Source organism: Dicentrarchus labrax, unplaced genomic scaffold (assembly GCF_905237075.1).
Source record: "Dicentrarchus labrax unplaced genomic scaffold, dlabrax2021, whole genome shotgun sequence".
In the NCBI taxonomy this organism is placed as follows: Eukaryota; Metazoa; Chordata; class Actinopteri; family Moronidae; genus Dicentrarchus; species Dicentrarchus labrax.
In genome coordinates, this window is record NW_026136722.1 from 14,802,507 (window position 1) to 14,829,739 (window position 27,233).

Here is a 27,233-nt window from a genome sequence, read left to right on the forward strand (position 1 = left end):
GTGGTGCAAAGAAACTGAAGGCTGTTTCTCCATGATCGGTTTTGTCTCTTGCAGATAGTTGCAGATTGCAGCTCTCTCGCTTCAACCTCCCTTTCCAAGCTCTAAGAGAACCTCCAGTGGCCACAAAATGTCCAAAAAAAAAAACTATGGGAGGCGACCCACAGCGTGAAGTGGGGCAAAAAGTACAATATTTCTGTAGGCCTTCAAGTACCTGAAATGTGTAGAGCACTTACTACTACTGAATGTGAATCTGTATTGTACCTAATTGAGATGACGGCTGCTTAATTCAACTGGAAGCTTTCTATTTATTCTTGTACATCCCTTGAAGTTCAATTTATTCAATTTCTCTGACTGCATTCCAAGCTATGCTTCCCTAATATATGCACTTAATAGATTCCCACAGTTTAAATGAATCATGGAGTCATGAGGTCATCATTGAATATTATCTCGTCTTAAACCTCTTAACCTCAGTCTTTGCAAGCGCGCCGCCAGTGGCAAAGTCATGAGAAAGGTCATCTGTTATTGTATCTGCCTCGAATTGATCTAATGGCCATCCTGAGGTAGACAAGCAAGGAGCCAACAGATGGCTTTCTTCAATAGTAAAATTAAGAATTTACACAAGACATCCTGAAAATCCTTAGTGTAACAGAACCAGCATTACACAATCAGCTTAAGATCTTGTTCAGATTTATCTTCCAAACATCAAACAAGTTCGATTTAACTGTGGAACCGGGACCTGTCTGATGCTCAGTGTGGAGGGGAGAGAATTTAATCATGAACCTGAACATGTTCCTGGCATTACGTGAACAGAATTGATGCTGATAGAAGACTAGATGCTATACCCCATCCCTTACTGAAGATTGACCTTCAATGTGTTTCTTGCAGTGAGCACATAGAAAGTGAGGTTTCCGTCTGAAACATGCACCGTTCGTGGATCAACCCATTCTACATGAAGCATGTCACAGTTTTCTTATTTGACTTTTTTATTTATTCACTTAATTACATGATTGAAAGATGATTGTCAAAATACTGCCTGGAACTTCACGAGGTTGTTTTCCCACAGTACTGCTAATAAATAGAAGTAATTCAAAACCTACTGCGTAACATTTTCTGGTCAGGCCTATTTTAGGCTAAACTGACAAGGATTTGTCAAGGACAAATGTATTTTTCTATTCTGTTTGAAATAGAGCTCTCTGCAAGAACACTGGAGATTTTAAAGTGCTGTTGAACTAGATCTCCAGGAGATGTCAGCAGATATCTACAGTAAGTACAGTAAATCCCTGGTCTTTTTCAGAGAGAAAAGGTTACAGATTGTAACTTAAAGGACCTTGTCACTGAGTGCCAAGAAGCTTTGAGATAGTTTATCTATAATGAATAAAGTTATATAAAAGAAAAGCTCCATGGAATAAAGCTGTGATGTGTGGTTTCTTTCCTAAAAATATATATTTTCTAACCATTCTCTTAATGATATTGAAATGAAAATCAAATGTTTGTGATTTGACACTTAAAACACTGAACCTGGTTGTCAAGTTTAGCTGGTCTGTATGTTCTCCATTTAACACTGATCCAGCCACTCCCAAACCTCAGCGCTGAACACATGAGCACAATTACTACAGCAGCTTTCAGCACGCTAACCTGCTCTCAGATCAGCACAATACACCAGCGGCTTACCTGTGGTTGTAACACATCGCCGCATTGTTTCTGTGGGTCCAACAATAGCATCTAGTCCCCTGTGGCACTGCCAGCCAGTCAGCTCAGCACAGCGTTCAGTGAAGAGTTTCAGAGCTCATCAAACTCAAACTCCCCACAGAAACAATGCTCCATATCAATTTAACCCAAATTCTAGGGAGGGCAACAAGCTGTGGGCGTCAGTAAGCAGGGCTGCATCCGGCGACCTAAGAAAAGTTCATCTGAGGGAGCGTTTTGTGCCCAAGGCTACCCCCCTAGATGCAAACATTAAACCGCCCCCCCACCCCACCCCACAGAGCTTTTTATTCTGGCTGAACTACGTGGCCAAATTAAACTGACAGAACAGATCTGTGTGTGTGTGTGTGTGTGTGTGTGTGTGTGTGTGTGTGTGTGTGAATGTGCATGCGTAGGCACCCTTTTACTTTGCAACTCTGATGCTTTCTGCTGCTCAGAGGGATACACTGTGTCTCGCTGCTTTGAACTTCAACACACAGAGTGCCAGCAGTTGCCAAGCAATTACAGAAAGCCTGCTCTCTGGGCGTGCCTTTCGGAAAAACAGACAACGTTTGCTTTTTTTTTCTTCTCATTTTGTTTTTTGTTTGGTCAGAGAATGACATAATAAAATATGAATGAGAAATATGGTAGGTGCCTCGGTGCTCCATGTCTGCGAGGTCCAGGTGGTGTGGTAAAGACAATCCGTCTCCTGACCGTGGTACCCAGCTGGGATGCTGAGGGCCAGATGGTCTACTCACAACAGGTAATCACAGCCAGCATGCTGATACACTGACATCCACACAAATGGGTTACCAGAACTACCCAGAGCATTTGGGATGCTGTGATAGTACCCTCTCCCACCAGTCTCTGGGGCTTTTTCTATAGAGTCTGACACCGGTGCTGTGCAGTAGAAGCTGTGAGTTATGAAAAGGAGCTCAGATATGGATTTTTACTCCCATCCACTTAAATGGCAAAATTATTTTCATTCAGTTTGTAAAGAACCCCACATTCATCTATTCCTCTTTAACATTCCTCATTCGAAGCCATGATAGCAGATATATAATGTCAAAGGATGTTGCACAAAAGTTTCTGGTTGTTAGGTGAATATATTTAAGTTCTTCCATGAAAGCAATTTATAGAGAAGGTCAGATCTTGGGGCCCGGCTCCTGTATTAATACACTTTCCCCCTGCAGAGGCAAGCTACTTTAATACTCCTGGTTGAGGTTTCCACTTGCATGCATTCATTGAATTCATTATTTTGAAAGGTTTGGGATATTATTTATAGTGTTGGAATAAAATGTTAAAAAAATGTATACGTGGCATAATAAGTGGTCTTATAAAAAGGTCGGAGTCCCTTTGCGCAGTGCTTTCTAGATGAGAAAACAAAAGTTAGGAGTCCCAGTCACGAAAGGTTTGTCGTGGTGTCGGCAGTGCAGGTAATGTCATGGTATAAAGTGACTTTTAGGTTACATAAAGATGTATATTGCATGCGGATCCAGCTCTGTCAAGAAAACTGTAATACCAAAGTATCACCCAAAGCTATTGCATTCATCTTTAATGATGCAAGGGAATTCATTATGATTATGTTTAATAATCAGATATATTAGCAATAAGCGCTAATGCCTTGCTGTCAGCTTACTTTAGATAAATCCCTCCAGTGTGATACAAACAGCTCTATATTGCACACACCTCCCCCAGTCTCTAACTTGCTCCCCCTCCCTCCCTGCCTCTTTCAGCTCACTGAACTGAGTGAAATGTCTTTCCGACTAAATGATTTTTTTTTTTTTTTTTGCACGGTGGGAACGTTGCCATGGAGACAGCAGTCCCCCCCCCCCAGCCCCTCCTCCCACTTTTCTCTCTCAACAGTCTACAGCATTAAAGCTGTGCTAACTGGTGCGTTGTCACGTGTGTACGTGCGCGCGTGATATTGTGGTGCCTGTGTGTGTGCATTACGCTCTTCTTGAACTGTTAACACTGTCGGTGTGCTGCAGGTGCCCCATGATGAGTGTGTCTATATACAGAGCTATCCTCCTCCACCTCCCGTTTCCACTTCTACACACACATCCTGCATGCAGCCATCCCCTCTCCTCTCCAGGTTTTCCCATTTGTGTCCTCCCCCTCCTCCTCCTCACTGGCATTCTCCTGCTCTTCATCCTCCTTCATTTGTTTAATCCTCTCCTACTCCTCCTTCTCTGTCATCCCCCTGCACACATCTGAGCTCACGGTCTTCCTCCTCTCTCTGCTCTCTGCTGAAGCACTGGAGTTGCTGATTGCTACTTGGTGTGCATCTTTGTATTAACAGGAGATAATAACCACATGACAAATAATATGAGTGTTTTAAAAATAAAGGGAGATAAAATAGAAGTAGGGAGGCCAGATGGAGAAAAGCACACACGACAGGCAGCCGTGCTCCATTTTGCATTTAGGCAAAATGCGGCCACAATAAAGAATTCATGACAAAGTGGCTGAATAATTACACACGACTTAATGCACAGCAGAAAGTCAGAGACCTTGGTCATAAAAAAAAAAGTTGGGTCGTGGCTGCTTCTGCCCAGGTAGAGTGTCTTACCCTCCATGCCTGAGTCAAATATAGACTGTGTACATTTGAAATGCCCAGGGCCTTGAATTTTATATATAGCACACTGCCTGAGATGTGTGACAGTATAGCTTCACCACCTCTTCTGCCTCCCAGCTCAGTGGATTAAAAGAAGTCAGAAACACGAAGCTGGATGATACATATCCTTTATTTCCATTATCATTGCTTCAGCCACACTGTTACTTACACATTCACCTAAATCCTGCAACCTGGTACAGCTGTCCTGACTGAAACAATCGCCCTGACTGAACCCCTCACTCAAATTCTCAGCTTTAACCAATAAAAAAGTAAACCTCTTGAATAAATTATATATAAAAAAACAATTGAAAATCAAAAAAGAATACCAATTCGAGAAAGATAAATACAGCATAAACAATGTTATTTCATCATCGTTGTTTTTGACCACAGAGATAAACAATTGCTAGGTCTCCATTTAGTCATCATTAGTAGTATTAGTATCAAGTTCATTGTCAGATTTTGCTTAAAGCATCACTTATATAATTTTTCATTGCATCAAGTTGACATCATTCATGTTAATATAAGCATGCAAACATGTTTCCCCATGACCATTCAGAACTGCACTAACACGAGAAGACAGCGAGAGAGAGAATAGAGAGGAAAGAGGGGAGGGTGTCATACACGGAAAGAAAGAGGGCAAGATGGAGGGATGGGAGATAGCAGAGGAAGCGGGAAGGTGGGGCGGAGTGGGGGGGTAGAAAAAAAAGAGCGAGAAATGGAGGGGTGGGGGAGTGGAGCGGGAGGAAAGGTAAGGATAGCTGGAGGAGAGAATGAGAGAATGAGTAATCAGACAGTAATCAAACAGACAGAAACAGAAAGAATGGGGGTGGCGGACGGACGGAGGAAGAGAATAAGGGAATGTGCTGGTTCCACTATGAGTTTTGTAATCTATCACCAGGCAGTAACACAAGGGCTAAATAGGGTAGACACGAGCAGAGAGACAGGGAGAGGCTGGGAAAGAGAGAGTTATGGGGCCTCGAGACCAATGGATCAATACCATATCGACTTATACAAGTGGATCAATAATCCCCCAGCTGACAAACCACACAGAATACCTGCAGGTATGATGCGGGGATGTGTCACCCCGATCAAGCACACCAGTAAGTCTCACTGCGTTCCCACGGTCCAAATCTAAAGAGAAAGAAACTAGATCCCCTCCCCTGAAACACACGCTCCTCCATCAAAAATGTGTGTGCGTGAGAGGACGAGAAAGAAATGGCAACGAGAGCAATACAAGTAGCTGTAGTGAGGTGTTGTACTGTTGTTTTTGCTGAGGTTACAGTAGTAGTCGTAGTAGCGGTGACAGACATGGCTTTATAAGTCTGTATCGGCTTACACAGGAAGTGCAGAAATTCCAGCAGGCGCTTGTTTTCTCGCAACACCTCCTCCCTGTTTTCTTGCTTTAAGGGGATCTAAATTTGTCATGATCTGTAGGCCGTAACAAAATGAGCCTCGGATGTTTTTTTGTTTTTTTTCCCTTCATTTTTTTTGTGTTCCTTCTCGTAAATTTAATCAAAACACACCCAACAATTTAATTTTCAATCACTGTGCCATCTGTTTTTTTTTTCCCTCGGACATACAGTTCACAAATTACTGAAAGAAGTACACGATCAACACAGTTACTTACATCAGGCAAAGGGTTAGAGAGGAGAGGAGGGTTGAATGATTGGCAGCTGATTTCAGACGACATAGACAATACAAACTAATGTCTATGAAAGACAGTGTTTCCCCACCTAGTGCAATGAGGCACGTATAGTACACACGCACACATTCACACACACACAAACACACACACACACACACACACACACACATACACACATAATGGCTCTTTGTAAAGACACGGGACAGAAGACACGTTTGGCTCCGAGACAAGCGTTTCAGTCTGTGGATGCCGGGGGTTCGGGGAGTGAGGGAGGCGAAGACAGAAAAAGGACGAGGGAGTCGGTGAGCACAGAAACGTGTCACACACAAGGTCACAGTGACACACAGGCATACACACACACACAGACGCGCACAAATACAAAACAAACACGCCCACAAACACAGAAACACACACTAATAAAAGCAACACGGACGTGTGTGTCCTTCTAAAGTCTTTTCAGGGACATGATGTGGACTTGAAGATAATCATTTTCTCAGTTGAAGCTGGACAATGACTTCCCGAGAAAAAGAAAAGGAAAAAAGTCCTGGAATGATAGAAAAATAAAGTAGAGTGGTGATATCCTTCCCTGTGGAATACATCCTCCAGCGAGTGCAATCCAAACAGATGCTGGTCCGATCCTGAACGTAGGTTTCATTCAACCTGTGTAGTCCTACGTCAGGAAAAGTCTGTCGGTTTGGCCAGAAAGCAGAGGATTATCGACTAGTCCATGTCTCTCAGAATCTCACACCATCGCATCCTTGGTGGACCGTAAAAACTGGCATGAATAAACTCTTTAAATGTATACTGTATCACACAAACAACAAAGCAAAAAAATAAATAAAAATGATACTGATGAGCACCATGAGGACTGTGACAAAAAGCATGAGGAAGAGGGACACATTTCAAGGTTGCGTAACATGCTTAAACCGATGAGTATGTCCTCATTTTTCACTCCTCTGACATCAATAAAGACCACTGGACGCTTTGTCGTCTTTCCTCTGGGGAAAATAAGCGAGTTAAGTCTGAAACAAGAGGGTACGGTGCCTGAAGAAGGCGTCCAAAATGGTCAAGAGAATCCACCTCGGATTTTTGTCCTGCTAAGTACTACGTGAGACGTTTTCCCATACAGTACGGCATATACTGTACACCAATGTTGCAAAGAAAAATATCGACATAGTGATTTTCTTCTTTTATAGTCTGTACAAGGGCATGAACCTTTGGTCCTGGTTGAAATGACCATTCTAGGATGGCTTTTTTTCTTTTTTTGTTTTCAAGAGAGAAAAGTTTGTCACATCACACTCCTCCTAGATGAAATACTACACTAATCTGAAGCACACATGAACTACGCACATACTACAAACTCTGTGTGTATTCGTGTGTGTCTATGTGTGTGTGACTTATGTGTGCGTTCCCTTGCTAGATCCCAAATTTACACCCGAAATCAGTCCTAGTGTACCATTTAGTGTCTGCGTGTGTTTGTAAATGTGTAGTCTGATGCTCAAAGTGTAGCTTGTGATGGATGATGTTGTTTTTTTTTTTTTCCCCGGCTTGGTAAAGACAGCACAGGACTTGGAGAATTCATTAGCAGGAGCAAAACAGCACTAGCAGTTGGACACTAGCAGTGTCTCCGCGTCTCTCTTTCTTTGATGGAGAGAATTATTCACAGATGAGAGGAAAGAAAGGAAAGTCTGGAGCTGGAGAGATGATAATGACCTGAGGAAAGAGGGAATAAGGGAGAAGAGGCAGATTAAGCGAGAGAGAGACAGTAGGGGGGCGAGAGAATATATAAACAGTATGCAGTACTGTAAGTTTGAGGGGAGGAGGGGGAGATGCATTACATAACATCTAGATTATACAGATGCTTCTGCCTTAGAGCTCCTACATCTGACAGCTCCACAGCCTCCACTTTATCACACACTCACAGTTAGGTCATGCTTTTAAAGACTCGACCAGTTTTCTGTGTAAATCTGACTGGAGAGCATGTGCTGCACAGTACGTGGATGTACTTAAAGATTCCAGGACAGCGAGTTCTGTTTGCAAGCAGAAATCAAGGAAGTACTGGAATCTATGTGGAATGTAGATACACTTTCCAATACACTAAAAACAATCCTACAGTATGTGTACACGCATGCTGATAAGATAAAAAAAAAAAAATATGTAAGATCCAAACCAGGAGAGGCTTACAGTTTTAGTCGGAGTGAGGACTGTCCACCACGATGTGCGGCTTAGGGGAGGACGCTGTAGCACTCTTCGACACGAATGTACCAATTGCTTTTTCCTGCAGGGAAATAGAGATTTTGCTTGACAAAAAGAACCACCTTTTATACATTCAGTTGAAATAAATTATATTTTAATATGATATTATATGTTTTTTCCCTCTGCTATTACCACAACTAAGTGCCATTTACTCCAGTCCTGTCCTGGAAGACATGCTGATTCACTTTCTTGCTGAGAGTTAGAATTATTTCTGTGCAGTAAGCTACAGCCAGTTAGCATAGCTTAGCATAAAGAGTAGAAGAGAGTGGAGAAAACAGCTAGCGTGGCTCAGTCCAAAGATAACATAATCGGCCTACCATATATATATATATAATTCACACATTACATCTGATTTGTTTAATCTGCACAAAAAACAGTGTGAAGTAGACTTGTTGTGGTTTAACAGCGGGTGCTCCATATTTATGATACAGATATGAGAGTTGTATCAATACAAATAAAAACATATACAATTTTTCATCACTGCTACTTTAATGTTACTGTACCACTATTACTGCTACCACTATTGCTATTCTTAGTCCTATCACCGCTCCTGCTACTGCTACTTCTAAAGATAATGATAATAATGACGAAATCATTTTGGTTATGAGGCCCAGAACCGACAGCAGTACTGAACATAACATATGTGGTATGAGATCATACTCATGGATGCACACACACACAGTCACGCTCATACACACATGAACACACATGATCACACGCTCATTACCTCCACAAGCTGATGCCAGTGCTCTATTGGTTTGCGTGGATTGGCCAGCATGGCCGCCCAGTGCTCCCTCCCCGGACCTTCAGCTTCGCTGCCCACACGACACATCCCTATAACCTCGTTATGACCAATACTGACACGCAGCAAGGGATGGAGGCAAGGACAAGGGAGACGGAGAGAGAGAAAGAGAGAGAGAAAGAGAGAGAGAAAGAGAGAGAGAGAGTAGACAGGGGAAGGGGGGTGGAGAGAGGGAGAGAGCGTGGATGTAATAAAGCAGGGAGAGAGAGGGAGACAGGGCTTGTAAGAAAGTCTCATTTATCAACCTTGAGCACTGGGAAAAGAGTACAGCGGCTAAGGAAGGATATTGAATAGCAGCTCACAAATACACACAGCCCTGCATAAAAGCTTGATGTCAGCGGGGGAGCAGGCACGAGCAGAAACATACAAAAGCACACACCTATGGAGATGCCAAATGGAGGGCAGACTACATAATAGGGAGGCGGTGCATCTATACACAAACACATCAACCAGCCAAGTGTTGCTGCAAGCAGCAGACAGACAAACACTGGCAGGGTTACACTTCTTCCTTCACCATTAGCATAAATCATGCGTATTCATGAGGTGCCCGTCTATGTAAAACAGGGAACGTCCACCAGGAGGCTGACTCACGAGGGGGGCCCTCGTCATGTTCAACACAGCCGCAACACCATCAAAATGCGACAATCCAAAAGTAACAGCTAACATTACACTGCATGTGCAAACACACATTCAATAAGCAGCACACTTCACAGCGATGATCCGTTTCATCTTAAAGCCCCCAGAGCATGCTACAATATCATTACACCTCGGCTTGCTCACCAGTCATAGTCCATCACTGCGATGATGATGGATACACTTTCTATATTTTCATTGGGAATGTCAAACACCAGTGCCTCGTTGTACGTGGGGTTCAGTGTGTTCTTCTTAATGGAGGTCTTCCTCTTTTTTAGCCTTCGCCCGTCACAGATCAGAGAAGCCTTCACGTACGGATCTGCACGAAGAGACAAGAGAGAGAGGGGGACAAGGAAGATGGCAGGGTTGGGAAAAAAAAGATACGGAGAAATAAAGGGAGTAGCGGGGGAGACGAAAAAGGTAGGAAAAGAGGGATGTGGGATGAAAAGCAGCGAAGAAGACAGAGAAAGAGGGGGAGGAAGCGGAGAGAAAAAGATAAGGGGGGACTCCTGCAAACGCTGTTAGGTATTATGCTCACAGGTATCTGCGTCGGTAACACATAAAAGGCATGAAAATCAAGTCACCTTGGCAAAGCTGGATTAAGAACACAAAGGTAGAAAAGCAGCACAGGTTGAATCACTCCAGTTATCCATTCAACATGTGCAGCTCGCTGACAGCAGCCAGGGAAAACCCACACACACACACACACACGCACACGCGCACACACACACACACACACCCACGACTGCTGATTTTTAAGCATCTTTGAGGCACTGCAATCATCTTGGGATCACTGTGGCAATAATAACGGCGGGTGGTCATTATCATTTGAGATCTCATTTAATGTGAGAGGGCATTGCCGTTGCAATTGTCAAGTCTTTAAGTGAAGGACAACAAAACAATAAAGACTTTTTATACTGCCTTTGTTAGTTCAATATTAGCATTAGCAATCACATTTCTTGGTATGAGTCTAACGGGTAAAACTATTGCTGTTTTTGTCGATTTCTGCAGACATAATTGGTGCTACACCTGCAGCTGACTTTGCTTGAAACAAAACACATTGTAACATTTCTTACTGGTTGTTGTGTTTGTGACAAATGAACTTTAGAGCTGCAGGTAATATATGCATAATGTATAAACTCTACCTCTAGTGCTTGAAGGAAAAAATCTACCCTCAGATTCTCTTGCACAGTTAGAAACGATCAATCTGGCGATGCTCGATGCACTTCTGGAATTTTTAGCAAAGATATATGGTAATTTACTTCTTGGCACTTTCCCTTAATGTGCTTCATCTAACTCTACTTCATTTCGTGATTTAGAAGGTTTTGAAAATTTTCTTACTGATAATTATTTTTGCTCAAACTTTTCGATTTTACTTGCAAGAGGAGGGAACAATTAGTAAAAGTGAAGAGTTTTACAGCAAAAGAGGGTTTCCTCAATTAAAACAACATACTGTGTCTTGCAGCTGCATTGCATTCTGGTCCACTGAAGAAATCTTACTCTTTTCTTCCAAGAAACTGGTTTCGTGCCAGCTATTATTCTGCAAGTTTGGCCAGTTATCACTCAGAATAAGACATAAACCTGAAGGAACTGAATTGATGATGCAACATACATCATCAGCAGCTGTTTTTAGACGGTGTTAAATCTTTTTCTGTCATTTTCTTTTCCTTTAAATTACTTTCCGGTCAGACTGCTTGCTGGAGATCTCGCAGCAGCACGATGTGCGTGTGTTAATCCTTTACCTGAGAAGCCAGTGAGGTCCATGGCTTTGAGGTTGGTGGCCTTGATGACTGTAGCAGTGAGCCTGCCTGCAGTGGGCAGGTAACACAGCGAGAAATTAAGCTCCCCGAGATCAGCCTTCTCCTGTAGGTCACCACACACACACAGACAGGGATCAGAAATGAAGCTGGGATGGTGTGATCACACACTCACACACACACACGGCTTCAGAAACAGAGTCAGATAGGAAAAATCACAAACTGACAGATATCCTTTGGTTTGCTATGATTGTCTGTGGCCAGAAAAGAGCTACATCTGTGACTGACGGCGAGTGACAGCAGGCGTCCTAATGTGGACAGGCAGAGTGTTTAGGCGGAGGGGAAGTGCCGTCACTGTAAATGAATCATATGCCAATCTGTCGATGTCCCTGAGTGGAGGAAAGTGTTAAGTAGAGGTGACGATTCTCCAGGCTTTTTATAACTCTCCCCCCTCTCCCATCTACTGATCTTCTCGCTGCCTGTGGTCTCAGTGGCACCACAGTAATGACACCGGTGGTATTCAGGTCACACTGTGGCATGATGACTCCTTAGTGGCTTTGAGCCTCACCAATCAATACCCTGGGTGAAACACTGAAATACGCAGACAGGCTGATGCTTTAAACTTTTTTAATAAATGAAATATCCATGCCAAAACATTTTAAGACTTTGCTCTGTCTAATTTGCTAATAGCCTTCTATGAATATTTCATATAAATCTACTTGGATGCCGCGTGATAAGTTTAGATGTAGCCAGCAGTGCCTTTCCAGTAATCTATCTGGACTCTCCTGTGCTGTGTTTTTACATTACTCAACTCTGAATTAATCTACTCTGCAGACAGTTTCTAGCCTGCACAATTTTTATGCATCCTCTCTATACAGTATGAGTATATGATCTTCAAATGAGAGCAAAGACAAACCGTAATCATTTGAATCCTGTAATAAATTTAAAACTTAAAGGTGCTGTAAGTGATATGTTTTTTTGTTTAAAATAAGTGTTATATAGCTCTACAATCCAAAAGCTATCACTGATGTAAGAGTGTTCAGTCAGTAACATGGGTCTCACAGTCCCTCCTTTCTGCAGTTAACAGAGAATATGTTTTCTGGTATCCCGTTCCCACTTTATCCAATCAGGAGAGAGAACTTCACAAAGAGCCAGTCATCAAGGACAGGCAGCAGAATTTCAGTGTGGTGACGTAGGGCAGAGGGAGAGGACTCTTGAGATAGTTAATCTTGAAAATTTAAATACCACTGCAGTGATAGCATTGGAATATTTTATTTTATAAACTAAATGTATGTTGTTTGAATTTCTGTAATTGCCAGAAAATCATTTTCAGTTTTGACAAGTGTATGAGTTTTGAAACTCAGATGTACTCACATTTGCATACATCTTGTTTATATTTGGCTTCATACTCCCATATGATTTTTGTACATTTTAATCTTTATTTTTCATCTATTTTGTCTTTCTTCGAAGCTGTAATTCAGATTCATTTTCATACCATGAATGCATGCATGTCTACTTGAAATCTAGAATTGAAACTGTCATGTTTGATATGCTCCATTCCTGGTTCTATCCTATCTATCACTGCCTTGGCCCATAATTTGCAGCTGCAGCGGCCCGATATCGCCACAAGGCTCATTCAAATTGCATCTAGTCTAATCTAACGTGGCCATCTCTTCGAATAAATGTGATTATTTTTGGTTTGTTTCTATGGCAGAGATTCGTCCTTACCGCGGTGCCCTCCACGATGTCCCTCCAGACAGGCTTGTCCCCGCTGCCCTCACTGAAGTCCAGCAGGTTGTCCACCACTACCTGGCCTATCAGGTCGTGTCTGGAGAAGCGGTCGAAGTCGTACACAGAGAAATGCAGCTTCCTGGAATGTAGCTCATTCAGCGGCACGCCGAACTGAAACGTCTCGTTGAACACTGGGTTTAAGGTCTTTCTGTGGACCTGAGAGAGAGACAGACAGTTAGAATTTACTCTTACAGTGTAATTATTTGGTACATACGGGATACCAATGACATATTTACTGTGCAGGTACATGGGAATTAGTACAGGGAATAAGGGGGGAACAAACAACGACATTATTTCACAGCCAGCATACCCTGTAACGACACTATAATTACAGTGAAAAGGGGGTTAACAAGGGACTACTTCCTTTCACAGCCCACATACACCAGACTTAAAATGTAATAAGGGGTGCTTTCTCCCACATTTCCAATGCTTTGTCTGGATTGTGTAATAATGTTCCTCAGCTGGGTTTATGCATGCATTCTTTTTAAAAGCAGTTGGTAAAACACAGACGAAAAAAACGTTTAATCCGTTGATTATATGAACATCTCGCCACAGTATTCCTTATGTACAATAAACTAACAAGTTTGTGAGTGAAAGTATCTGGCTCCTTAACCTTTTATGATCTGTTCATCTGATCATAAAAGGACGTTAAAGTTGGTTTACTGTTCTCCCGTAATTTATCATAATTTAAAAAAAACTAAAATACAACTATTTCATGGCTATAGCTACAGTACAGATGGGCGCCTTTCTCCGTGGGCCTTAACAATAACTATGAAAGCAGTTTTACACAATTTTCCTGCCCAATAAACCACTTCTTCTCAAACCTGCCTTCCTCCCTTACACCTACATATTTGTCTCTGCATTGGTTCCCTACTAAGTATTTTATTGATACTCGGTATATGCTGAATAATTATACAGTAATTTGTGTGCTGTAATCTAAAGAGTCAGCAAATTCATTTTCTGGCCTCGCCCCAATTCATTGCATTCCAGTCACAGGAATGTACCGAGGATTCCTCAAAGATTAATTCAAGCCAGATTTGGAAAAAGCCAGCAGGTTGTTTGACAACACTTACGGCTGTTTTGAAGATGGCTCCAGAATTCTCAAAGACCCTATGAAAAGGTATGAAAAATATTTGACCCGCTCCACAGTAAAGTACATTTTCAACCTGGTTTACAAGGTGAGACTTTCTTTAACCAAACCGAGTGGAGAGGCAGAACAGGGGATTCTGGACACGTCTTCTAAAACACACTAAGTGCTGTCAAAGTTTGTCTTGTGGCTTTTATCTGTGACTCAAATGTCTCATATGTAAAAACTGTACTTATCGAAGTGGCACCAAACTGGAGCTATATTTGGTCAAAATCATTTTAATTGAAAGAAGTAAACTACAAGATCCTCATTTTGTCTGCCTCTACTTACTGAGCTCTCATTGCTGTGGTGTTTCTGCTGAATCTTTTCCCTTAGATTTTGGCAAGTGGTGTTTATTTTATTTATTTATGTAGTTGTTTTGTTTTGTTTCCTGTTTTATGCTCCTGCAAACCACAAATTCTTCTTCTATCTAAATTGGAAACATAAAAGCCATCACTTCCTATGAACCAAATGTTTATTTCTCAGAGAAGAGCTACCAGAGACTGGCTGTGAATATAAAAGCTGTGATTAACTGCCTTTTTGATAAATCACATTGTGCTAAAAACAGCAAAACATTTAATTATTTTAAATGGATTTACATTTCTACAAAAATAAACCACATCAGGGCACAGAATAGTCCGGAGGGGTTTGTGGCAACACCTGCCGAAATGTCCTTGAGCAATATAATTAACCTCTACCAGACGGACCTTGTTCCTCGGCCAGAAGGAGAAAAATGAATTTCACCTTCTTTTGTGGGATGAAGAATCAAATCAAACCTGCAGAAATTAAATAAAGACCTAAAACTAAATTTAAACTCAAAATTTGATGTCCCAACACGTACAAAGGTAGAGGTTTCTTCCTTTTAAATGTTCACAACACATTTCCTATAGGTAACTCGATTTATTTTTCTCCGTCATCTCTATAACATGTCAAAGAGAACGGATCATTTTAAATCGGAGAATGCAGCCTGATGGAAAGCTGCAATTTCCTGCTCATCATATTTTAACACATCGCAGATGACATTTGTAAATTTGTCTTCAATCTACAACTTTTTTTTTTTTTTTTTTTTTTTACTATTTGTTGATTTACTGTTTGGATTTATGTGCTATGAAAGCATTTGATATAAATGTTGTCATGCAATAAAGCCTGAGATAATTAAAATGTGACACACACTCGATTTTCCAAATCCAACTTTTGTCGCTGCATGAGTGGGTCTGTCACTCTGGCTTATTAGCCCTTGATGATTACTTGTTAGCTTTGGATTAAACATGCAGCGGATGGAGACGCTGTGCCTTTAGAAACCAGAAACACAAAGCTGTAACATCTCCTCGTAGGTGATGTCTGTTTCTCTTTTGAAATTAGCTGGAGGGATAAAAGCATGGCAAAATATGAGAGGTGTAAAAAATCCCATGTTAATGAGAATGTGATTGAAATGAAACAATCATCTACAGCCTAAACAAAAGAGGAGCAGTATTATGCAAATGAGTGAAGCATTCACACTTTTCAATGGCTGAAGGGGGCTTTTGTGATATACAGGAGACAGTCACACAAAGGGGAGAAATTTCAAACTGGTACAGCTTCATTGTCGATGAAAGCTCACTGTTCACACTTTCCTGGCTCTGCAGTCAGTTCTGACCCATTTCAGCTTCAGAATTTCTCCCTGTTCTATCCCAACATTGAACAAAAGTACTGCTGATATTTATTGACATACAACAGAGAACTACAACTCACATTTGTGAGGCTACTGAGCTCATAAGTCTTGAGCTTCTCCACTGAGAATAAATTAGAAGAGAGGAGGATTTGTTTTGGGGTTTTTTTTGGGCTAAGGGTACATTTCCTGGTACAGAACGTCCCGAAATGTGCTCAAATATTGACTCAACTGTCCTCAAACACCAGAATAACACACAGGAGCTGAGTAGCAGTGCCCTGTAATAGTCTGAAGCACATTATCTTGAATAAATTATGCCCCAGATTAGATTAGATTACATTAGTGAAACTGTAATGATTCCCCATGAGGAGACGGGGTCACCAGAGCGGCAGAGAGAGAGAGAGAGAGAGAGAGAGAGAGAAAACAGTGAGAGGGTGATGCTTAAATGCTTTTTTGTTGTTTTGTTTCCACAGCATTAAGACGGCAGTTTCCTACTGAGGATACAGGTGAGCGTGGGAGTCACCTTGGTCTGGAATTTCTTCTTCCTGTCTGGCAGTAGGTAGATTTTCACGTATGGGTCAGAGAAGCCGTTGGCATCCTTCGCTGGCAGGTCCAGAGCTTTCAGGATCTTCACCACCAACTGCTCCGTACTGACACACACACACACACACACACAGACAGCAAACTCCATTAGACTTTCACATGTTCATTAAAAGGCATAAAAAGGCAGGGTTCGCACCAATTTACACAAATACCAGGATCAATCCACACACAAACACCTGTGTGTCATACATAGACAATGGCTTGGGAGGTTCTGTGTGCTGGAACAAGGAATAGCCAAAATAGCACGTGTGTGTGTGTGTGTGTGTGTGTGTGTGTGTGTGTGTGTGTGATTCATCCCTACAGCTGTATCATGGCTGCACTATCAGCGATGTTAAATGTAAGCACAGTAAGCACAGATGTACAGCCAGTGAGAGATTCTGGCCAAAGCTGAGCTCATTAATAATCTTTAACACAGTAGCCCTTAGTCTACACTCACTTTGGGCCACATATACAGAATTGTTAATGCATAAGAGACTAATATAAAATCCACAAAAAACAAACAAACAAACCCATGTTAGCATTAGACTGGCCTTTCACTAAACCTTCCACTGTCAGTATCATCGACACTGGAGCATATTTGTTTGATTGATTGTATATTTCTTGATCCACAAGGGGTCTGAGATTAATCTAAAGGGTTAAAGATGATAAGTAGGGCAGAAAATAATACAACAAAATACTGCTGCACAAAATAATGTTAAAGCACCAGTGTGTAGGATTTAGTGGAATCTAGCGTTGAAGTTTCAGAATGTAACTAACTGAACACCGCTGACGTCTGTCTTGGAAAGTGTATAGGAGAAACTACAGCGGCTGCGAAATGTTATTGTCATTGGGCTTTTTGTTCCGATCAGGAACCTGTTATGAGGGTGTAATAATGGCTTTATATTACCATTATTATCATAAAAAATAATTGGAAAATAATTGGGAACCACTGGTCTAAAAGAAGCCCTTAAAGGTGGGGTCAGTCATTCTGGAGAAGGTGTTGATTGTTGAGGCAACATATCATATTGTAAACTGATTATAAAGGAGCATTTGATTTGTTTTATTTTCCTTCTACCCTTATTTACATGGAGGCAAAATCTGTAATCCAGCTATAAACAAAAGTGTAGCTCCAACACCAAAAATGAACACCTTTTCTGATGCTGCTAAAGGTGCTGGACGGATGCTGTTTAATTCGTTTAATTGTAAACACCGCAGTAAATTGTTTTATTAGTAGTCTACGGCCGCAACTCATCTCGATTAATTGCTTGGTCCTTAAAATGTAAGTATAGTGAAAAATGCCCATCACAGCTTCCTTGGGTCCAAGGTGAAATCTTCAAATGTCTCAGACCCAAAGCTAATTAGTTTACTTTGGTATAAAACAGAGAAAAACAGCTAATATTCAGATGTGAGATGGATTTTTTCAGCATTTTTGCTCGTCTCAAGTTCAAAGTGCTGGTTTCTTTAACAAGAATAAAATGATAAAATCTCTGAGATATTTTTTGGCTTTAAAATGTTGAAAGATAGCGAGTATAAGTAAAACAAAGTCACACGAGTTTGACCAAAGTCACGTGAGCACACATCATACACACGCCTTTACATTCAAATGCTCCATCCAGAGTCACGACTGCATCTCACGCGCCATTTATTATGTATTTAATTACCAGATGAAGATGAGGACAGCTCGGAGGCCTTTAATCAGACCTCGTTAGACTGTGTCTCCCCGTGTTAACCACTGTGTCAGCACTTCATTAGCTGCTTTAGGCGGGCAGCATGAACTTCGGGGCAGAGCAATGATAAACAGGGCAAACGCCAACAGTGACCCCGGCAGATATTATGTCTTCTGTTCATGTGTACCAATCACATATAAGACATGCTTGTTGACAATACAACCGTGAGCAATCACAGACACGTGTTTACCTCTGAATCACATCCAATTAAGGCAATCGGATAAACATGCCCACTCTGCAATCACATCAAATCAGGGAGATGATATACAGGGCAAATTGCCGGAGGAAATTACATTTCCAGCTCTGCCAGATAAATATTTTAACGAGAAAACCCTGACCAATTCAAATGTGTATCTAATGATCTTTAATCCTGCATGATTTTGAGACATGTTGGTGCTAGAGAGTCTGCAGTCACCGTAATTATCCAGTGTGGTTCACAGCAATGCTCTGATGTACAATAATTGGAAACGACAGAAAGCTTGTGTACAAAAAGAAACCCAGCCCTCCATGCTCATCGTGACTTTTCTTGCATTTGTTGTTTATTCAAAGACACGGTTGCAGGTTTTCCTGCACTCATGTGTCTTATTACAGAATGAGAGCTTGAACCAAATCCAAGGTTTTTACACAATCCATGAGGCATGCTGCAGAGAATACACCTATTACTGCTCCAGCAGAGAGCAAAATTCACGGCCTTATTCCTGGCAGACAATGCCCGAAAGCTAGCTGTTATTCCCACAGTGGAAATGTGTCAGCTTTTAATGGGATTGTCAATAGAAATGCCTTTCCCAGAGGATCTGAGAAAGATTGACATTGTTGTTCTGACTGTTACACTCCGAACAGCGGGGCCTCACACATTAACATACCAATCTTATCACAGTCCCAGTGCTAACGCGTCTGCTTCCACACACAGGCTCACACACTCGTCTTGCAGGTACATCTCTAACCTTTCTTCTCTATTCCTCAGTCCCTCCCTCTCTTAATTAATTTATTAATTAACTAATGTCTTCCTGTCTTATGTAAAGCCCTTTTGAATTGCCTTGTTGTTCAAGGGAGCTATAAAAATAAACTTGCCTTGCCTCTTCTACTCTTCTCGCTAAAACAATTTCCCACCAGTGTAATGACAGGCAACTACAGCGTGACATAAATTATCTTGTGACTATATAAATGGGAAAAAGGGACACATGAATAGTTTTCATCATTAACCTCCCTCTCCATCCAACTCCCTTGCTAATTCTCTGTATCTGTAACTCCAGCTATAACACAGTCTGGTGTTATTATGTGTTGACAGGGGCTGCTGTTTAAAGTGGCTCACCATATATAATTCATGACTCAAACGGCCTCTCTTGCTCCCTTTCTTTTCTGACCATCAGCACTTTCGCTTGTTGTAATGTTTCTACATGTCGGGGCAGGCAGAAATGGGGGACTGCCAGCTGAGCCGCAGACAGACACACCAAGCGAGCTGCACACACCGCACAACCACCTTCACTTACAGTATACACACACACACTCCCATCACCCAGTCCTCACAGCATGGCATCCACCAATTACATACTTAGTTCTCCAGCAGAGAATATTTAAGAGAGAATCATCAAAAGAGCAAAATGAAAATAACTACAGCAATCTGTGCCACACAGTACATAAAAGACACTGATGCTGCTTTGTCACTTGCATATAATGGGACCAATTTCTTATTTTTAGACCTTTAATATTTCAGTATGATTATAATTAACAAACCGACCACAGTCGAGACAATAGCTACCAGCCTCTCACGTCTCATGCTAGAGGTATGTCAAGTTTCTTTTCTCCATAACACCTGAATGCTCACAGTCTCAAACTCAATTTTATACTTGAATTGGAGGTTTTCTTTTTGTGTTCGGTGAAGAGGATAAACTCGCTGAAAGATAAGAGGCACCGTCTCTATGTTCTGTGCCATAAAGGCATTCAGCAAACCAGTGTCTGTTTGCAGCCCTCTGACTTAGGCTACATTCACACAGCAAGCTTTAGTGCTCAATTTGGATTTATTGCTTAGATCCGATTTGTCAAAATGTCACCAATATTAGATTCCAGTGTGAACTGGTCACGTTCCTCAACCGAGGCCACAGAAGTCCGTGTTTGCAGTTTCATTTATAAGTTGATGTAGAGTGGAAACGAGCAAATTCATGAGCAGATGAGATGTGTGTAGAAAGGAGTGGCGGGTTCATTATCTCAGTGGCTTCAGAGAAACACATTTTATTTTAAATTTCAGGATGTCAAGGGCTACTTTTAACTTCATCTGCCAGTGCCTCTCCATAAGACACTCACAGCAAGACACTTCAAGCGAGTGAGTGAGGTAAAAGTCACATTAATTCAGTGATATTCACACTGCAAAAATCACTGCAATCTGATGTAGGACTACTTATGAAAGTGGCCCAAATCAGAATTGAAAAGATTGGATTCCATGTGATTTGTGGAGATCTTAGTCAGATATGAGCAAAGGAATTGGGTTTGGGGCACCTGTGCCTGCAGTCTGAACGCAGCCTAACCCCGAAATTCCACTGGACAGACCATCTCAGAAGCGTCTCAGAAGTGTCTCAGAAGTGTCTCAGAAGTGTCTCTCTGCTCTGCTCCACATAGAATACGCGACTGGTCTCTTTTTGACTAAAGCTGCAACCCAGTCAAGCAGCACAGAGCAGATCGCACACTCAATTTTCAAAATGAAATACCTTGTGCAGACTACGGAATAAATTTCATGCCAAATCAACATTGTGGCACCAGGCCAGAAGTCGATCAGTCAGAGGCAGATTAGAGGAGATTTTAAGCGGAGAAACACACACTTTTGTATCCTTTTCAGGACAAAATACGCAAGTAAACTCTTCTTCCAGCTGAAAAACAGCACGCTCTCGGTGGGATCTGAAGCAAATGCAACGTTATAAAGTAGTGCCCGGTGGAATTTCAGGGTTTGTAAAACTGCTATGATCAAAGTGGTGCAAAAATAGACGCATTAACATTCACTGGTGACAAGTAAAACTACACTATGTTAGTTCCACTCAGTGTCAGATTCGTCAAACAATGTTCAAGTCTAATTTTTGAGGTTTAAATTCTGCAAACTGCGTCATCACAGATGGCAGCATGGCTCTGTGGATGCCAGTGTTAGTCAGCCGGTCCACCGCTTTGTTCCAGACTGAAATATCTGAAAAACTATTACTGGACTGCCATAAAGTTTGAGTTTTGTGTTTCTATTTTGATCAAAGCAGGGGGTGTGCAGTTTTCCAGACAGAAAGTCAATGGGGCTCCACACAGACATTGGTGCCGCATCTTTAGGCCAACCTCTAGGTGATGCAATGGCCTCATTGTTTACGGTTAAACTCTAGATTTTGAAAATACTGTGGCAATGACTTATTAATGTTAAAATGATATACTTTTTACATAAGTGGACAGAGAGTAGGTTGTTTCGGTGTAAGCTCGCTGACTTACTTGAAGGCGTAGCGCAGGAGGAAGCTGATCTTGCCGCAGTTGTCGCCCTGTTTGCCTTCACCCTGGTCGCCCTTGGGTCTGTACAGCTCCGGTTTGATCTGCCCAATGCTGGTTACCTGCTCCTTCTCCTCGGCGTGGAAATCAGGACTGGAGAGCTGGTGAGTCATGGGCTTGGGCCTAAACAGAAACATAAGAGCTCAGAGGGTGAATATTAAGTGAAGAGCACAGCACACACACACATGGACACACCAAAAAAAGATGCTATGCAACAGTGTGATTCAGCAGCTTAATCAGAGATGCAGTGGCGGGTAAACCATCTAAATGGAGTTTACCCACTGTTTTTATTTACATAAGAGTTTACACACCTTTTTATTTTTACACATGTTATCAGGGCAAGCTGTGTGCTGATGATAATTAAAATCTCTTCAAGAATAGAGAAATGTCTTGCGTGGGTCTGTTTTTGGAGAATTAATATTTGTAACTGTGCTATGGAAAAATACGTTAATATCAGCCTCATCTTTTTTAAAGAGATGTTTTTTGAGATTTAAACTACTATGGAGAGGTTGAAAAAAGCCAAAGATGATGCGACAAAGATTAAAGCCAACATCATGCGAACAACATGGTCCTTACCGGTGTGCTCACAAAAAACATTTTTAAACAGATAAAGCCATTCTTTTCTTATTTTTTAATTCATGTTTTTCAATCGATTTCCCTTTACGGATCACTAGCTGAAGGTTCGCTCCTGTTTTTATCCATCTCTGAGTTAACAGCAAAAACAACCAGCAACTGCTACGCTCAAATGAGTAATGACATGCAAACGGTCTTTTAAACCAACATGTACACATCGAGTACAGTCAAACACTGACCGTGAAGTGACCTGCTGCTGGGAATGAGCGTTGGGCAGGTCTTTCTGGGGCTGGGCTCCAACCTCTGAGTTGGGGACATCCGGAGACGTCTGACTCAGCTTCAGAGTTCCTGACAGAGTGAGAAGATGGACAAAACAATCCTTCATGACTCACATGTCTCTTATGTTAGTACCATTGTGGCCTCAGTCGTTACAGTGGCTGAGAACAATGCACTTGTTTTTTTTTTTGTAATGCATGCAGCATGGGTCGGCACCATTGATCACATTGATTGTATTACATTGATTTAACAGAGTGATTTAATAGCAGAGAGGAAGGGAAGGAATGAGCCGACATATTTACAATAGCAGAACATGAGCCAGCATGAAAGGCACACACAACACAGAGATATGAAAGGAGGCCATAAAGGCAGCCAGCAAACATTTGACTTAATGATAAATAACATGCACCAGTGTTGACAGCCAGCATAAATACAACACCAGAATGAAAGCTCATAGCCGTAACCCCGAGCAAATCAGGTCCTAAATATCTCTCTGACATCAGTCTTCAATCGTTTGTATCTTTTTTGTTGCTTATTTGAGTTCCTGTTGAGCTTAACTGGCTGATTCCAACCACCTCACCATCACATGCTTTCTGGGAAGTACCTCTTAAAGCTACATTAATACATATCTTTATGTGTATCTGTGTTAAAGCTGCAACTGTTTGATGGGAAAACAGAGAAAATGCTGGTGAATGCAATTTTCCCATTTGAGAAGCTGGATTCATTCAATTTTTTGTATTTTTTCTTGAAATGCCTTGACTTTAAATAATCATTTGATTATCAGAATAGTTGCCGATTAGTTTTCTGTCAATTGAAAAATGGTTACAGGTCTAATCTGTGTATTCATCTTTTATATTTGAAGATTAAATCAAATGACTGTGAAAAGGTTGCTTGCAGGAACAACCCACACAGAATTATGAGCCAACTCTGCAGCTCTGGCGAGCTTTTGAGTTCATTGTTTTTGTTTCATGGCACATTTACTGTTTGGTTCAGTTTCACTGCTCATCAGCTTTGTATTGGGTGGTTTCAGGCAGCTGTTTTCTGCAAACACGCTCTGGTAAAACTAGCTGGTGGAGAAAGTAGAACATTTTGCAGCTAAAGAGCGAGATTTTCACAGAAGGGTTTGCAGAGACCAAAGCAGAGTTTGAAGAGGCATTGTAATGTTTGGAGCAACTGCGTGCTAACACAGCAGCCTTTATTTTAGGCGATTACATGTCTCCGCGCAGTGTGCTGCTCTGAGAAATAAACAAATTAATCCTTTAATGAAAGTAAAGCTGTAATTTGTGGTAATTGTAAATTCAGTTCAAAGTTTATCTCTCTCTCTCGAAATGTTCCTTCTGTATAACTAAGTATATGCAGTAAAAGACTAGGCCTTGAAAAAGTAATATTCCTTAAATGTAGCAACTGAAAGAAACCCCATTTATATATACAGTAATGGTCAGCATTCATCACACTGTTGCAGGACAGATAAATTATTTTTTACTGTACATAGGTAAATGTATTAAATTCAGTACTCTAACCCTATATTAAATGAGAAGTTATTGACCGAGGCATTACATTACTCTTACAGTCAGACTGGGATTAAGAGCTCCCTCTCTCACCAGCATTGTTGGGGTAGGAGTCCATGTCCAGGTAGGAGTGCTCCTGGGTCTCATGCGGCCCCCCAACCACACCTCCGACCTCCCCCCTCTCAAGCCCCACCAGGTCAGAGAAATGAGGGTGGTGTTGGCCTTGCTGGCCCAAGGTAGGGTAGAGCGAGGAAGAGGAGTGGCCCTCCTTCCTCTGCAGCAGTGGGGGTAAGAGCGACGCGCCGCCGGTGCCTCCGAGGCTTCCGACGCCGGCGCTTCCGGGCAGCAACCCCGACGTCAGGCTCAGGCCACCGCCCTCCTTGTCCCGCCATGGCAGCCAGCAGAGCTTCCAGGAGACGAAGAGGGAGACGGAGAGGAGGACGATTCCACAGAATGTCACGATGACCGACAGCAGACTGACAGAGATCTCTACAGGGGACCGGAGGAAGACATGGAGGGAAGGGAGAAGAAGGTTAAGAGATGATAAAAAAGACTTCAACAGCTAAAAAAATAAATAAAAAAAACCAACCACAACACCCACAGGGATGTCTCTATGCAATGTCATCCAGCATTTCCTCATGGTTATTAGCTTTTTAATCCGTGAGGGCTCAAGGACTGTATCTGAGGGGTGGGTGGGTGGGTGTGTGGATGTGTGTGGATATGGGGGGTAGAGGATGTGGGTGTTGGGGAGGGTGGAGTATGACTCATCCGAATGAAAAAGTGCACAGAATAAAAGAAAAGCGCCGTTTCAGCACCAGTCTGCTGGACAGCTCCAGCAACAGCCTCTGTCAAAGAGAGCAGAGGAGGAAGAGAGTCGACATCAGCTCCACAGCTAGGGAACTTCTGTAGATCTGTGTACGGTTTGGAAGTGCACAACTGCACGTGTCGGAGCCTATGGTGAAGTAAATTCATGATGAATTCATAAATTTGTAAATACCCTATAAATATTCCATGAATATTTATAAATAAATAGACTAAATATACAATGAATATTTATAATTATCCTGAGCCATTTGAAGTCTCTTTATAAATAGCATGTTTTGGGTCTGATGACTGTCTTGACAAAAGGACCAATCACAGCCCAAAATGAACTGTAGGCCCAGAGCCCTGAACATGAATATTCATGAGTTGTGTGTAGACCGAGAAGACTCATTACGATACAGTGTGCAGATTTCTCTAATCGAGTATGCTTCCCCACCTTTCCTCTCACCATCTTGGGCTCCGTCCAGACCAGAGGGCCTCCAATTAACCATCCTTCCTGTCTGTAGGCAGACCAAACATCACCTTTGTGTAGAACCGCGCTGCCTTACTGTCAGAGGAAAACGTTTCCTGAACCCCCCACCAGATCCACACAGAGGCCTCCTTTTCTTTAACCCCCTTTTCCTTCAATTTACTTCGACTCAGAAAGTCTTAATGGGCATGACAAAGACATAAACACTGTTAAATCACACAAAAGAGAATGAAATTGTATCTGTATGAGGCTGACAACAAGACTAAGAGCAAATGAGTAAAAACAAGACAACAGCAGCCAATCCTCCAGCCCTGGGGTACATCTTCTGGAATTCGGTTCGCCGTCTGTCTCCACCCGCCCTCCCTCTCTTTCTCTTTCGCTTTCTCTTCTATATAATCCCCTCAAACACCCCTCATTCCTCGCTGTCATTTCTTTTCCCATGCTGTCTGCCTCTGCACGCTTTGACTTTCTTCCTCTCCTCAAAGACTGTCTCTTTGTTTGTCACCCCTACCTTCTTTCCCCCCTCCCCTTCTCTGCCTCCCCTTCCTCGCTCTCGCGTTGGTGAATTATTCATCAGTCTGTGTATGTCATTAATCAGCACTTGTTCAAAAGATATGATTGGGGGGCCGCGAAGGTGGGGGATGGGAGAGGGGGACATCGATCTGTCTCAGTGGAGAACACGACGGGGTGGGAAGTGAGGAGCAGGGGATGGAAGTAAGGCAGGAGAGAACATGACGATGGAGATCAGGAGATGGGAGGAGGGTAAAGTGATGGAGTGGGAGGAAAATAAAGGTAGGACAGTAGTGATGAAGGGGAATGAAAAATAAGGATCCAAACCACAGAATGGCCGGCAGGGCCAGGACAGACAGGGAGAGGGTTGAAAACAGATTGGTGCACATGTTGAAATGGACATATAAGCTGACTGGGTTTATTCCCCCTTTTCATTTCCCTTGGAGGAGGACGAGGGAGGGGGGGGAGCTGATAAAGTCGATGCTACTACCACGCCATGTGTGAAAGAGTAGAAACCAAAGAGGCCATGGTAGAGAGAGTAAGAGCCCAGGAACAGAGAGATGGAGGAAAACAAGCTGACAATGATTTAGAGCGAAACCTAAAGAGGGGAGGGGTTTAAGGATGAGAAAGGTTAATGTATTGATCTGGATGGGGAAAAACAAAGCGAGGAGGCAGAGGAATAGGTTGTGTGTGGTTGGCAGATCAGGGTGCACTGATAAGACACGGCTGTGATCAAACGTGCGCGGGCACTGTCGGGGGCCAAACCACTCTCCTCCATTTGTCTCTCTTTAGGGCAGTCACTGTGCCTTCCCGAGGACTGATCCTGCCAAAGATCCATCGCTAATCCACAAAGCATAAAAAGCAAGTCAGCGGGCAGGTAGGTGGGATGGTATGAGGCCTCTGAAGTGCACCGTGATGAGGGACTGAGACTACTTGTCAATCAGCGACTGATGCAAGCCCAGGGGGACTCGTACATTGCTCCACATCAAACACATCTCCGCTGCTTACACAAGCCATTCGCTGACAGCTTTTGGCGGTCGCGGTCCTAGGAGGGCTCTGAGACTTCCGTCAGCAAACACCGAAAAATCACAGCTGGTATAAGTGAGGGGCCAACGCCTAAAACCATGGCGTGACATTTCTTCACAGAACCATCCAAATCTCCAGAGGCAACATGCAGCCAATCCAGGCTAATCTACACTGAGCCACAGATATCCACGCTAATCTGCATAATAGCGCATTGCACTTCCAAATGCTTCAATGAGAACACACACACACACAATACTTTGCACACAATAGACTCCACG

The 27,233-nt window shown here is 42.4% G+C and overlaps 1 protein-coding gene across 1 annotated transcript in view; it reads right to left on the minus strand.

The window, feature by feature from the left end:
- Nucleotides 1-4,409: 4,409 nt before the first annotated feature.
- Nucleotides 4,410-27,233, minus strand: part of syt3 (synaptotagmin III) — a 31,364-nt gene continuing 8,540 nt past the window's right edge. The window contains exons 4-13 of the mRNA XM_051388472.1: nt 24,222-24,617; nt 22,584-22,692; nt 21,718-21,894; nt 16,479-16,605; nt 13,119-13,337; nt 11,376-11,496; nt 9,781-9,952; nt 8,926-9,055; nt 8,127-8,220; nt 4,410-7,655 (exon numbers count right to left, since the gene is read on the minus strand). Coding sequence (XP_051244432.1) covers nt 8,131-8,220; nt 8,926-9,055; nt 9,781-9,952; nt 11,376-11,496; nt 13,119-13,337; nt 16,479-16,605; nt 21,718-21,894; nt 22,584-22,692; nt 24,222-24,617 — 1,541 coding nt within the window. The 3' untranslated portion in view covers nt 4,410-7,655; nt 8,127-8,130. The remainder of the gene's footprint in view (nt 7,656-8,126; nt 8,221-8,925; nt 9,056-9,780; nt 9,953-11,375; nt 11,497-13,118; nt 13,338-16,478; nt 16,606-21,717; nt 21,895-22,583; nt 22,693-24,221; nt 24,618-27,233) is intronic.